The 13,769-nt window shown below is 33.6% G+C and overlaps 1 protein-coding gene across 6 annotated transcripts in view; it reads left to right on the top strand.

The window, feature by feature from the left end:
* Window positions 1-4,030: 4,030 nt before the first annotated feature.
* Window positions 4,031-13,769, top strand: part of LOC119642516 (exostosin-1) — a 183,545-nt gene continuing 173,806 nt past the window's right edge. For 3 of the 6 annotated variants that reach the window (XR_005248069.1, XR_005248070.1, XM_038041660.1), the window contains exon 1: window positions 4,032-5,366. Coding sequence is in view for 4 of the 6 variants with exons in the window: in XM_038041660.1 (XP_037897588.1) it covers window positions 4,504-5,366 (863 nt within the window). In the remaining 2 variants the exon portion in view is untranslated. Of the gene's footprint in view, window positions 5,367-8,029; window positions 8,142-8,192; window positions 8,321-8,384; window positions 11,059-13,769 lie in introns of those variants that run through there. The other 3 variants (XM_038041662.1, XM_038041661.1, XM_038041663.1) reach the window with 3 other exon arrangements.

Below are 13,769 nucleotides of genomic sequence, written 5' to 3'. Positions count from 1 at the left end.
CTCTTTATATAAGAGATTGTTAATTCCCATGATCCTGTTGATATTTGATTCAAGTTCCCTGTTGGGGCAACACTTATTGAGAGTCTTGTGCTCACCTGAACCACAGGACAAGCACTTCATCGTCTCACAGTTCGCACACTTCGGAGACTTCCCATAGTTAAGGCACCTTCTCTCTGTAGCTTTGCAGAATTGTGACACATGATCATATCTACCGCACTTAAAGCACTGCTTTAAAGTGCGTACAAAGTACTCAACCGGCAGATAACAATAATTACATTTTATTGACTTAGGGAGGGCTCTACCTTTGAAGCCAATTTTGATGCTGGTGGTGGGAATCCACGCATCTTTGTTGTTGGGATTTTTTCTTTGAAAACGGACAGCGGACTTAATCGGAATATTGGATACGGCGTTTTTAATTATATCATCGACACTGTATGTGCATGGGATGTTTCGAATAATTCCAAATCTCTCAGTGAACGACCTCGGTATGAACGCTTTTAAATTCTTTTCATTAAATTCATTATTCATAACAAAATTGTTGGCATTGGCAGCGGAGCTGAAAAGCAGTTTGGCTCTACCCTTGCTGACAACTTTTAATTCTTTTAAGCCGTACATACCGAAATCCTTCAAGTAATCATAGAAATAGAGATTGGAGTTAATATTGATGCGATTTCCTTCTGCGTCCGCGCACGTTTCGACAAAAACGACAAAACTGCAGCTGGAAAGGCAATCGCACAAATTAATCTCGAGATTTGGGGCGGCTGTGGCACCCAGATCAGAGGGCTTGTCGATTGCCTGTTCACTAGGCGCAATTAAAACGTTTACATTAGCTTTTCCGTTAGCAGATAAAAGAATTTTACTCTCGCCCATCCTCGATCTCTTTCTAACTTATATATTTCCGCGTTCGTTTCTTACTTTGTGTATATCTTTTATTTCCTTTTTCTTTCTATTATTGTCACAATTACGCGAGTTTTAGATAATAAATTACTATCACTATAAACATAATTCTACTTTCATACATGTTATTAGTCATTTTCATAATGATTACTTAATATTAAATTTCATTTGCGTCAATTTTCTTTCCACTGTTATTATACATACAACGCTAATCCTTCGTCCATGTCTCCACGAACCAAATGTTCTTCAATCTTTTTGTTATTTTTTTCTCTAAGAAATAAAATTCTTACTCTTACATGACCAATCTTAATCGCGTGAGGTTTATCGCAGTTTTCCCTCCTTTTTCCCGCGCAGAAAAAAATCTCAGTCATTTCTTAGCGAGTGAGATTAATAATACCGCTAGCGCAGCCTTGCACTTGTATCAAATATTACATGATACAATCACATGTTACAATTCATCAATATGGTAGTGTGGAAGCAGGAAAGGAACAATTTCTTACATTTTTGTAAATTCAGTGGCATGCCATTGGCTAAGCTCCAAAAGTGCAAATTTTCGAAATAGGAAGGTCGATTTTTACATCTTCAGCAAACAAGACTCAAGATTATTGCAGATACATAGGAAGGTAATTGCCAAATAGTGCAGACAAAAGTGAGTCTAGGTGACTCTCACTGTAGACTTAAACAGCAACGCCTGGAAACGACTAGTTAAGCGAATGTTAAAGCAAGTCGCAATATTTTCAGAAAGCCTAAGCGCTTTAATTTAAAAATCAGAAGATTAGTAGACGTTGATTATCTCTTTAGAAAACCCTTTTAATATAGCGAAATAATGGACCTTAAAGTCTGTGCAATTGTTTGTGAAACCAAACCGGACAGTCCGTCGAAATAAAAGGTAGATTGTAATGGAGCTGCCAAAAAAATAACAGAGAAGTTTCTATTGCACAGTTCAGATGAAGATCCATCAATATCATAAACGTCAAAATTCCAGTCTGTTCTTCCGAAGTAAATCATATCTGCTTCTCGTAAATAAAAATCGTTTGTGGAGGAAATTTTGTTTGTAGATATTATCATCAAGTAGGCTATTAAACGTAAGTATCAAAATTGAGTGATAGTTATCTTCTGACAAACCAAAGGAATCATCACTGGAAGCTCTTGCGTTTACATTAGAAGGGAAGAAAAGTTCCAAAATTCTATATTTCTTATTTGGAATGAAACTGGCTTGTGAAACGCTAATTTCGAAGATTCCGTCAAAAAATCTGTGAATGTGTTAGGGGAGTAGTGAGGTGTACGAGACGCAAGATCCTCGTTGCGACCCCATAATATTTTAAATCACCACTACCACCAGACACCATCTATTTAGCTTAATTTGTAAGCAAGTAAACTCAAAATCCGAAGTCAATGAAGGTATAATGTTTGATAACGTCGAAAAATTACTAACTGCTATCACATGTTTTACCCTACGAGTTTTGTTAAACTTGGCTGTGCTAAATACTTGGAAATCAGTACAAAAGACTTCTAATCATACCCGTCTTCAGCCACGTTTCCATGAATACTACAATATCATAATTGAAACCTAAAGAATCGGTAAATATGTCACATGATTTAGAATTAATGCGGCATTTACTTTTTCGAGTTAGTAGTCATTTTAAATTGAGATTGGACCCATCCTGCTTTTTCGACAGACAATCCCTTTGATTCACGCCTTCAGGCCAGAATTTCATGGCTAATTCTTTGGAATACAAGGCGAAAGTTAATAATACTTTAAGCGAAGCTATGTCTTTCGCCTGAGAAAAATGATATTTTCAGTAGAACTCTCCAAATTATCAATATAAACACTCTATGATTGTTAAGAGAGTTGGCTTCTGACACAACAACAATTATGCACAAGATAATTTTTAAAATTTTTATTAATATTACTATGAAACTAAATAATTTAAGAACAATTTTAAGAAAGCCCAAGCCGAGCTAACTCAACTATACACTCCTTCTTGTTCTTCTTCTTCTGCTATTCAGCAAATTAACTGGGATGCGTAAAAGAAGCCTAATATAAACACAGTTTTTTTTTTTGGGCCTTAATAAGAGATTTAGATGTATATGATGTTATTATATATATATTTTATTGATTATATAATTAAACATTTTTTTTTTAATTTTGCGTGTCGTTATTTTTATTTTTTGTTAAAGTAAGCAAATTACTCGTCTGTAAGGATAGAACATAAAATCAAGAAGCAAATTTCTATATTACGACGTAATATGGTACAAAAGACGTATGAAGGAATTGTCGCGTGTTAGAGCAAAAAAGCGCATAAGAAAGTAAGTTCATAAATTGACTGTATTGCTTATATGTCTTCATGAAATGATTTAAAAACAGAAAAGATTGCGCCGTAAATATTAATTTTATGCATATGATTCTTGCTTATTCAAGAAAACGTATGTAAATATAATCGCACATTCGAGTTGCCAGACTGAAATGCTGTTTGTACTACAATTGGGTATAGAAAATTGTATCTCATAAATAAAAAAACTAAACTAATAACGCAAAAATGATTAATAATTGTTTCGATTATGATTTTTCGTTTATTGAAATTCTTTTTAAATTTCTTTAATTAATTTTACATTTTGATTGATATGATTCGTATATTAAAATTTTGTTAAGGCCCTAATTTTCTCTTTGTTGCTTAATTTTGGTTTGAAATAATTTTATTCATTATTTGATTTGAAATTGAATGACGATTTGGTGTAAGGGACAAACACAAAATGCCATCCACTTTTCAAAGAGAATCTTTAATTGTTAATAACTTTTAGTTTTAGGCAGTGTAAATATATTGTACGACAATTTTGACAATTCTTTTACTACCTTCAAAATGAAATTAAAAACCATAATATGATTTCATAATTATTATAGTTGATATAACAGTTTTAAACCAATGGAGCCGCATTTAGTTTTTGTCTTGCACAAATTTTTGAAGAAAATTCAAATTGGATAGGATTAGCATCAATAATTACAACGCCTCTTAATAGAATAAACGGCATTGAAAAACAAAGTTAATTCCTTGTTGCCATATATAAGACTTAAGAAATATTTTTTTGGCAACTCGAACTGGCAATTACAGTTGAGATTGTGTTTTATCTTGCGTTTATATTGTATATTGTGGCTTGATTGTAAATCTTTTATAAAAAACGTAAAAACTTTTCTTTTTTGTACAATTTCTAAAGAATCATTAAACGTATTGAAATAACTGGAAGGAGACATTTGATTACTGTGATTGTTAGAACTTTTGCATACGCTGAATGTAAGCATCTTAACATATTTGCCGACTCAAATGTGTGGAAATGGCTTAAAAAAGAAAATTTTATATACAATACCAAAATGCACAGTCGGAATAGTTGCGGTAGACAAGGGAAACATTTTCTGTGCTCAAACCTCCTCTGTGATGAAAGTATATTAGGAAGCTTTTTGGCGGAGCAATCTAAAGTGAAATATAATCAGAAGAGCATGACAAGTGACTGCTTTGGTTACAATGATAAATAACTAACTTTCCCTGGCCTCTACGTGCACTTTTCCCACCTCTATCGCGCACATCCTATTCCCACGAAATTAGCAGAAATATGCAAGCAAAAAAGCGATACATTCTGGTCTTTGTTTCCTGCGCATTTTTAGCTTATTGTTACTTTGGTGGCTACCGGCTGAAAACGGTGCCATATCATAACCGTGTTTCTCGACTTGATCCAATGCTCTCATCATCTGTTCAGAATGACAACGACTTTCCTGGACATTTAATCAATTACATGTTGCCGGCCTCTGCAAAAGACGGAATGGGCCCTTTAAATGAGGATGTGGTTGAAGCTGCTTTAAAAACACGTAACGCTTTTCTATCGGTTTCGAATTCCAAACTGCGAGTTCAAGGACACCTGGCTGATTTTGCACAGCTTCCATGTCGAATGGATAATTGTTTTGATTTTAGCAAATGTTACGACGAATTTTTGGTCTATGTTTACCCACCTGAACCTCTGAACTCCTTGGGCGCATCACCTCCGATTTCATCGAATTATCAAAAGATAATAACAGCAATTCAAGAGTCTCGTTATTATACCACAGACCCCAGACGGGCGTGCATCTTTGTTTTAGGTATTGATACGTTAGATCGTGACTCTCTTTCTGAGGATTATGTGAGAAACGTACCTTCTCGTCTGGCCCGTTTATCTTATTGGAATAATGGCAAAAATCATGTTATTTTTAATCTCTATTCGGGCACATGGCCTGATTATGTAGAAAATTCGCTTGGTTTTGATACCGGTGAAGCTATACTTGCAAAAGCCAGTATGAGTGTGCAACAATTACGCCCAGGATTCGATATCAGCATTCCATTATTTCACAAGCAATTCCCACTGCGTGCTGGGTCTACCGGTCTAGCGGTTTCGATGAATTTCCCGTTGAACAAAAAATATCTACTTGCTTTTAAAGGCAAACGGTAAGTAAAAAATATTCTCGAATGAAGTCATATGTATATACATATGTGTATATATAACTTTCAAAGCATACTGTAAAATAAGGAACTGATTCAATTTTTTCGGAAAAGTTGAATTGAATATTACACAACTCCTCAGAATTGAATGCGATATGTTTTGACTTATTTTTAGTAAAGACACCAAAAATTGCTTTTGGATTCTTTCCTTATTCAGAGTTTTAAAATTTAACATATATATTGTGGACTAAGTTTTCAATTAATCAAATAGATTCAATTTGCAAAATTGTGTTTACAGAAGAGCGGTTTTAAACTTTTAAAATGTTTTATAGAAACGTTTTATTACTATGGTAAATTTCTCATTAATTTTTATAATTAGTATGCAATCTTACGATCATAAAACTTCCGTTTCATACTCCAACCTTCATTTTCATGTCCTTTCTTCCAAAAGTTTTTCTTCTTTGTGTTGGTGTGTTAGGAACTAAGAGGTAAAAAGTCTTAAGCTGTAGAGTCCCAGCGGAGATCCTTTTGATACTGGCCTGGTCCTTTGAGCCTCTGAAGAAAAACACGAAGTTTCAAGATGACTATGTTAACTTTTTTCAACTGGTTTATAAGGTTCTCTTACGCCAATAAAAAAACTGGTTTCCCTTTCAAGATCTCCGATTCGGTCTTATTCCTTTTCATAGAAGTTACAATTTTTAAATAAAACATAGCCTATTTGTGTACGCCGTAAAAAACACAACTATTTATTTCTTAATGTACAACATGAACGAAATCTGCCTTGGCAAACGGAGTTAAGCCGAATTAAATTTTTGTGAAGATCACATCACTTCTTCGTGTAGACTAGTAGGCTGTAGAAATGTATGAAAAAGAATATGCAAAAGCAATGGAAATAGAAAATACTGGCTTGTAGAGAAAATTGACTAGAGTAGTGATGGAATGATCCTAATAAATAAAACTAGTCTATTGTTTTCAATGTTGCTGAAAATCTATATGCGATTGTTGTTATTTGTTAAGGATTTTTGCACCGATTGGCCACAAAAAAATTGGAATGTTGCTTAATAGAGGGTTTCTATCAATAAAAGTGCATGTTATAGTTTATTAATTTGGTTTAGTTTATTTTTAATTTTAGAAATTCTGTACGATATGCTATAAAAAATTAAAGACTACGAGAAAAGATTCTCCTTCACATCTTGGAAATTAATTAATTATTATTAATGTTATATTTAAAGTAACAGTAAGATTAAAGGCAAAGTATAAAAAAACTCTTGTTAATGAAAAAAAATTTGCGAGCAATGTGAGTTTTGAGATTTTGTTTTAACACAACTTTAGAATTGTGTTATAAACAAGTTCGCAACTAGAAATTCAGTATGGATTAAGTGTAAAGAAATGACAGATAGATTTTAGATCACCTTTTTTAATATGCCATTAACCAGTAGAGATCATATTGGAGGAGCATAAAACAAGGAGTGAAACCTAGTTTTCTTCTTTTTGCTTTAACTTGCGTTGGAAAATACTTGACTTCACTTTTCCAAGAAATTTCATTACCATCAATTCTTTAGATATGTCGGGGAGTGAAACAAGGGTGAGATATTTTGGTTAAAGTATATGTTGTGTATAATTGTTCAAAACCTTTATAGAGCAGTAGTGGTACCTGCCTAAATTTGCTACACAGGTTTGTTTTTGGCGCATCAAACTTTTATCCGCTTTATTTTTGACGAAAGAAGATATTTTTCATCACAATTTCATTAGATTTGGGGATAATTTTATCAGTCTGAGGGCCACATGTTTGGTTGGGAAAGTATCCGTTATATAGACGATGGCCTGTTCGATTAACATTTGTTTCACATTCTACAGGATTGGCTTAAAGTTTTAAAAAAGCTCTGTGAAAATCACGTTCTCGCTTAGAAATCGCCAAAAGCTCTGATATCTTAACAGTTTTATAAGAAAAATACCAAAGATAATCGAACAAAGTACATTTGCGAATTGGAATTTGTTGAATTTGCTTATGTATTTACTGAGAAAACAGTTTTTCAATTATTTAAATTCTACCGTGTATGTCAAATTACAGACCACTTAAAATGCCATAAGCGACATTTACAAAAAGTGAAATTCTCATAGTAAAAGTAGAGCGAGCCCAATAGAAAACCCTAGCTACTTAAGATAGAGGCCTACATCTCATATGGGTGATTTTTGGGGTTTTAATTTGTAGAAAATGTTGAACTGTTCCTTGATTCAAGAGTACAGAAACCATAAAGGGGTCTAACACAAAAAATTTATTAATTTTACTTATAGAGATTGCAGGTCTCGCTTAGTAAATTAATGTTTTAACAGAAAAAGTTGTACGTAGCAAAATTGTAATCAATTGCCCTTAAAATTCATTATAAAAATAACAGTAGATGATATGTTGAGGAATAACAGAAATATATTGCAGTTAAGATCTGTTTATGAGAGCAAACTAATTAACGGTAGTTAACACTTGTAAGCCGAATAAATTGATACCACTCGTACTTCCCCCTGATCGTTGCGTGTTAAACATCTCTTAGAGTCAATGGTGTTTTTTAGCAAAGACTGCAAATAAATGAATAAGATGCAGTAAAAGTTGATTTACGCATGACCGCCCGAGATTTTGTTAAATATTTAATTAGCAAGTTCCTCTTTTTACGAAGATATAAAGCTTGCAGACGTTTCAGTAATGGGCTCTATGCTGCAGACACCATTGCAAGTAACGCACACACAACGTATGCGGACATGTCCTTGATATATTGGAAAGGTTTCTTCGTAAGTTAAAAAAAGGTTTAATTTAAATCATTTAAGAATCAACAATTTCAGAAAATTTCGAAGAAGCGCCTTATTTATTTCCAGAAAACTGTTTTAATATATATGTATCTCCTGGCGCTCTGCATTATCTATCAACATAATTATAGCTGTGAATGTAGGTCTACAAATCAAGATATGAGGTGGATAATATTTTCGAAATATGCAATTTATAGCTGTTTCATGTGTGCGATTTTCCTTCTGTAGGATACAGCGTCGTTTTATGTGGAAACAAATGGACGGTGCGGTTGATGGTTTTCTTAGTCATATGATATCCAGAACCCGCGTTGTGAAGAATGTTGTTGGAAGTTATGTGTCGAAAGAAAATTCTACAAAGAGCGCCCTTGATTATTTGCCGATCGAAACTACCAGGATAAAATATATCTTCAGAAATCCACTTACGAAGGAAACCAAAGTAATAAACATGCGGCCTTCGAAGAAATTCATTAAATTTTCAGCATTTGGCTCGAACCCGTTGGCAGCGAGCAGTTATAAAGTTACCAGTATCAGTCCACAAAAGCTTCGCCAAATAGAAAGGGAGCAAGAATTAATAGCCGAAGGCCATATCAATAAACTAGAAGATAACAACTTTGCTGTAAATAGAAGCTCAGCCAATAAGGTCCCGCGTAAAAAACAGGATCACACTATTACAATTAGTCGCGAGAATAATACCATCCGTGAACATACAGATAACTGGGAACCAATTATCGAACCTGCAACGAGTCACTACTTCTCTTCTACTTTTAAACCTAGTAAGAAGGCTTTGTTACATACTAGTGTTGTCGAAGAGCTACCGCCACAGCCAGAAAAATTTTTTTATAGCCCTACCCAAAATCCTAATGAAATTAAGCAAGGAAATAAATCTATTATAGCTCATTCTTATGAAGTTACCGAAAATGTTGTGGAGGAAACGGTAAATCAGCCAGTTACTTATGATCACCATAGTCATCCTGAATTCATGCTACGTACAGGATCTGATGTAACAGTTACCACTTTATACCAAAATACAAATAGAGATTTCACGCAGAGAATATTTGAAAGACATAAGGAAAAACTTCATTTCACGTCAACTGAGAGACCTAGCTACTCGACTATGTTCCTTGATATTGTCAGGAAACATTCCGAAAAGTCGAGCAATGCAACAATGAATTTGCCCTCAGAGAATATTCCGTTAAATCTAACTAAGCATGTTGATTTAAGATCTGCGTCTACCAGAAGACGGGAACGGGAAAAACCAAAACAGCATGCGAGCCATTACCAAAGTTCTATTGGGATTGTAGAGAACAGAAAAAAGATTGGTATGCAAAAACCATTAACTACCAATAGCACTTTTCAAAAAACTATTCGTACCAATATTTCAAACGCAAATAATGAATACGATCGGCAGAGAGGATCAGTGAAATTTAATAATAAAATCGCTATTGAGGAATTTTAATTGTAATTTTTCAAATTATGAAATATAAATGAAAAAACCAACCATGAAAGCATAAGACTATAATTACAGTTTTTCACAAAACATTAATAACTGCCAGTTAACCGTTTTTAAAAAAAAGAATTCTTTTTTGGATTAACCGCTTGAAAAATCAGCCATGCTCATATGTGCTCGACTGTTTCTTGGCTTTTGCTGTAGGTAGCAATATTCAGCAAGGAAGTTCTATGTATCTAATATAATTCTATGTATGAATTCAGCGATAATATTGAGAAATATCTGGAATAACGATGTCGAACATAAAGGAAAATACAATGAGAACTATAAAATTGCTAACCATTTCTTTCGCCATTGTCATTCATGAACATCATCCAACAAGGGAATCATTTATAAACTAAGCTTGACAGGTTGAAAAGTTGTCACGTAGATGGGTTAAGATATTTTGAAAATCTGTTCACTGTACCTTAGTCGATGTTCCGCACATGAATCCCATTAAAATAAATTCTACTACCAAAAAAAAAAAAACAAATAAATAAATAAAAAAAATTTTTCTGATTGTCTTACGGAATTTTCCGTTCAAAAACATAGATATGGTTATATAAAAGCTCCACTACAACAGGTCGAAATCAAATAAGCGTGCTGGATTATTTGGGTTAGTTCTAATTCATAACACTTCACTTAATAAGTTCGCAACATAACATATATACATCGGCATTATTGACAAATCCATATGCTTTTTAGGCAGTACCAACTCTCCAAAATTTCATTCTGAACACTAGTTTACAAGCGTTTTTTGATTCTTTGGACGGCAGTCGATTTTATTTTGAACCAAACCAAAAATGTTTTAAATATCGGTAGATATTTGAATTTTCGTTGTTAAAAAAAATAAATAAAGATTTAGTCTAAAAATGCAACGAAATAAGTTCGTTTAAAAAATGCTATTTCAGTAAACTACAATTGGTGATCCTCTGAAATAAGAAAATGATCGTGAGGGCTCCTTTTATTGCTGTTTATTTATTTAATGAGAGAGAGATGTCTTATAAGCTACTAGCAACTCATAAAGAAAGTAAAGCAACGACAGCTGTTTACCTAGAAATATAAATAACTATAACAAACATCATTGAATGAACGCTATTGAAAAGTGATGTCAAATAGTTTGGCGGTATCTACAAACGCGTCTGAAAGCAATAGTCCTGTGAATTACAAAATCATTTACAGTTTTGAAGTTTAAAATTTTGTGAAAAATGGTATGCAAAGAAAAATGTATATAACGCCCACAACTACGTCTCACAAAACGCAATTGATAACACGTAATAATAACCGAAGTATCGCTCCAAATGTTGACATTACATCACCTTCATAATCGACCATCGTCCATAACGTAGAACATTTTTAATGTATACACAAAAAAAAAAAATTGTGTATGATCGATCATTCGTTCTTAAGGTATTATTATTATTATTATTATTATTAGAAATTTAGCCAGAGAATAAATTCTAAGACTAAAGTCTTAAAGCACTAGCATCTAAGGCTTTCGGCTTTATTAAAAACTCTACCGCACTTGAGATTTGAACCCGCGACCATTGAGTTGCTAGTCGAGACTCTTGCCTACTCGGCCACTCAGGCGGATAAGGTATTATATAATCATTCACTTAGACTTTACAAAATTTAGTTAGCTATAAATTTAAATTCGTAAATTTACATATTCAATTGTCGATTTAATTTTTAATTGCTATTGAAACTATAACCATATAAAATGTTAGTCACTTACTTGCCCTAATACAACATGACTCAAAACACAAACGGTAACAGTAAACACCGCACTAATTCTTAGGGTAACATGAAAGAAGGCTCGGCCCTTACGTCTGCTAGTCCGTTATTTAAAAAAAATTGGCCTTACATCTGCAAAATTATCACAATTCCAGACGAACTGCCTAACAGAAAGATTAGATGCGAAAACACAAATTGTGATCATGTTATTACTTCGGATTCAATTGAATCTATATAACACCTATAGGGCGGAAAGCACACAACAGGAGCGTACTTAAGTGTTGGTTTAACTAATCAAATATATAATCCTTTTGAAATGTAAGGAACCGTAAGCTCTTTGGAAAACCTCTTAACGAAATCTAGCATGGACCTAGCTTTACTTAAAGAGAGCTCAATATGCCAATTAAAACGTCATCTTTCGTCGAACCCCTAAATCGAAGCACGAATCTACATTTTCCATTTTGTGTGAACACTCAGTATTGAATGGCTTCGTCCTTGAGAAAGCAAGCATTTTTGCATTTTTTTAGATTTAATTTCATGAGGTTTAAAAAGCAATGTCACCAAATTATTGAAATCAGTTTGAAGCTGATACGGTAAAAAAGATCTGGCCGGATTTAATCACCGAGGGGAGATCGTCAATGTACAGATTAGATAAAACGGGTTCCAAATGGCTGCCTTGAGAGACACTAGACGCCAAGAGAAATTCATCCGAGGTAATGAAATTCAGCAGAATCCTGAATGATCTCTTATGCATATAAGACCCTATTTATTTCACTAAGTATAAAGAGAAGCTAGAGGAGTTTGAAGATCATTAAGTTATGGTTAACCAAGTCAAACGATTTATTAAAGTCAATATATACGACATCCGTGCAAGAGCCACTAGAAAGTGTTTTGAAAATATTGCAAGTAAACCCTACATATTACAATTAAGAGTACGATTGTATTGAAATAAATTACGATTCATTGAAAAACACAATAGCTATAAAAGATGTTGAAGTGGAGACCATACAAACAGTATTACCACTACAACGCCAAGCGACTTGTGGCAAATTGGAGTCGTTCAACGCTAGGACTACAACAGTAGGCTTAGACTTTTCGGTCACGTCATAAATGAAAGTAGCGTGTTTCTTATAGATAGAGATATCTGTATATAGGCAATATAAATGTACGGAACCAACAACACGCAAAAAACAAGAAAGACACTTGTTGACAAAAGCACCAAGTGCTGATCGCAAAAGCCAGCACGATATCAACACAAAAAGTCCAATATATTTCAATAAATTTTAACACTTTTGTAATTAATTAGGTTTTAAAATCGTATAAAGCAATAAAATAAAATAAAAAAGAAAAGAAAATTTCTATACACAAAGTGAAAAATACGACCACAACGGGCGAATCAGATAGTCGATCTTGAATTCTATTAAAAAAAAAAATTAAAAAATGATTTATTAGTTAAAAAAAAATGTTTGGAAGTTAATTCAATTTCGAGTTCTTACAGACTACTTACTGTTATTTACCAGCTAACTTATATGCTAATTGTGTAGTGAGTGTTTAAAAATATTATTACAGTACATTAATTTTAAAAGTTCTATTGTAGTCTGATGATGATCTCACCGTTTTTGTCGATGGTTGTTGTTACGTTTGTATAAGTAACTCGCGAGCATTGTTGCCAAACAAATAGATTGGACTGAACGAGCCGAGCTCAATAAAACATTAGGAGACTCGGAAATTGGCGACCATAAAGAAATTTACCGATCACCAGTCATTCTTGCCGATTCCAATTTTGCCTCTACTTTATTAAAAAGAATATTAGGATATGTAGCATGCAAAGCAGCTCAAAGGGCTCTTAACGTTATCCAACTAGCTCGCCGCAATTGGGGGGTTCATGAAAATGATTTTGCCCTATAGAATCTTTATAAATTTTTAAGGTGTAAGTGAATGTGTAGTGAATTAGAGTGTGTTAAGTGTACACTTACTTCGCCAGCCAGTATCATAACAACATAATTAGTTTACAAACATTTTATTATATTGTAATTATTAAAAATGTCTTAACCTATTGGTGACAATTGTGTAACAGTCGTAAAAATCATGAATTATAAACTATATTAATGATATAAAATACAACTCACCTAGTCACGCCGAATGTACATTCGAGGTCCTAGAGAAAAAAAAATATACAACTTGTTTGACCTAATTTGAAACCGCTGTCACTTCCGCTCTTTGATTTTCTACACCAGTTGCAAATCACTGTCACCGTAATACGTGCCAGTGGCGACTATGCGATACTCATCTGATATAGCCTCCCAAAATTTTCCGCCGATTTAATTTTCGTATTGACCGGCTTGCATGTGCATATTTTCACACATTGTGTGTTTTTGGTTCTTTTGAAACAA

The sequence above is a fragment of the Glossina fuscipes genome, unplaced genomic scaffold, assembly GCF_014805625.2.
Source record: "Glossina fuscipes isolate IAEA_lab_2018 unplaced genomic scaffold, Yale_Gfus_2 224, whole genome shotgun sequence".
In the NCBI taxonomy this organism is placed as follows: domain Eukaryota; kingdom Metazoa; phylum Arthropoda; class Insecta; order Diptera; family Glossinidae; genus Glossina; species Glossina fuscipes.
Note: the sequence above shows the minus strand (reverse complement) of the source record. Positions and strands in the feature narration are given on the sequence as shown.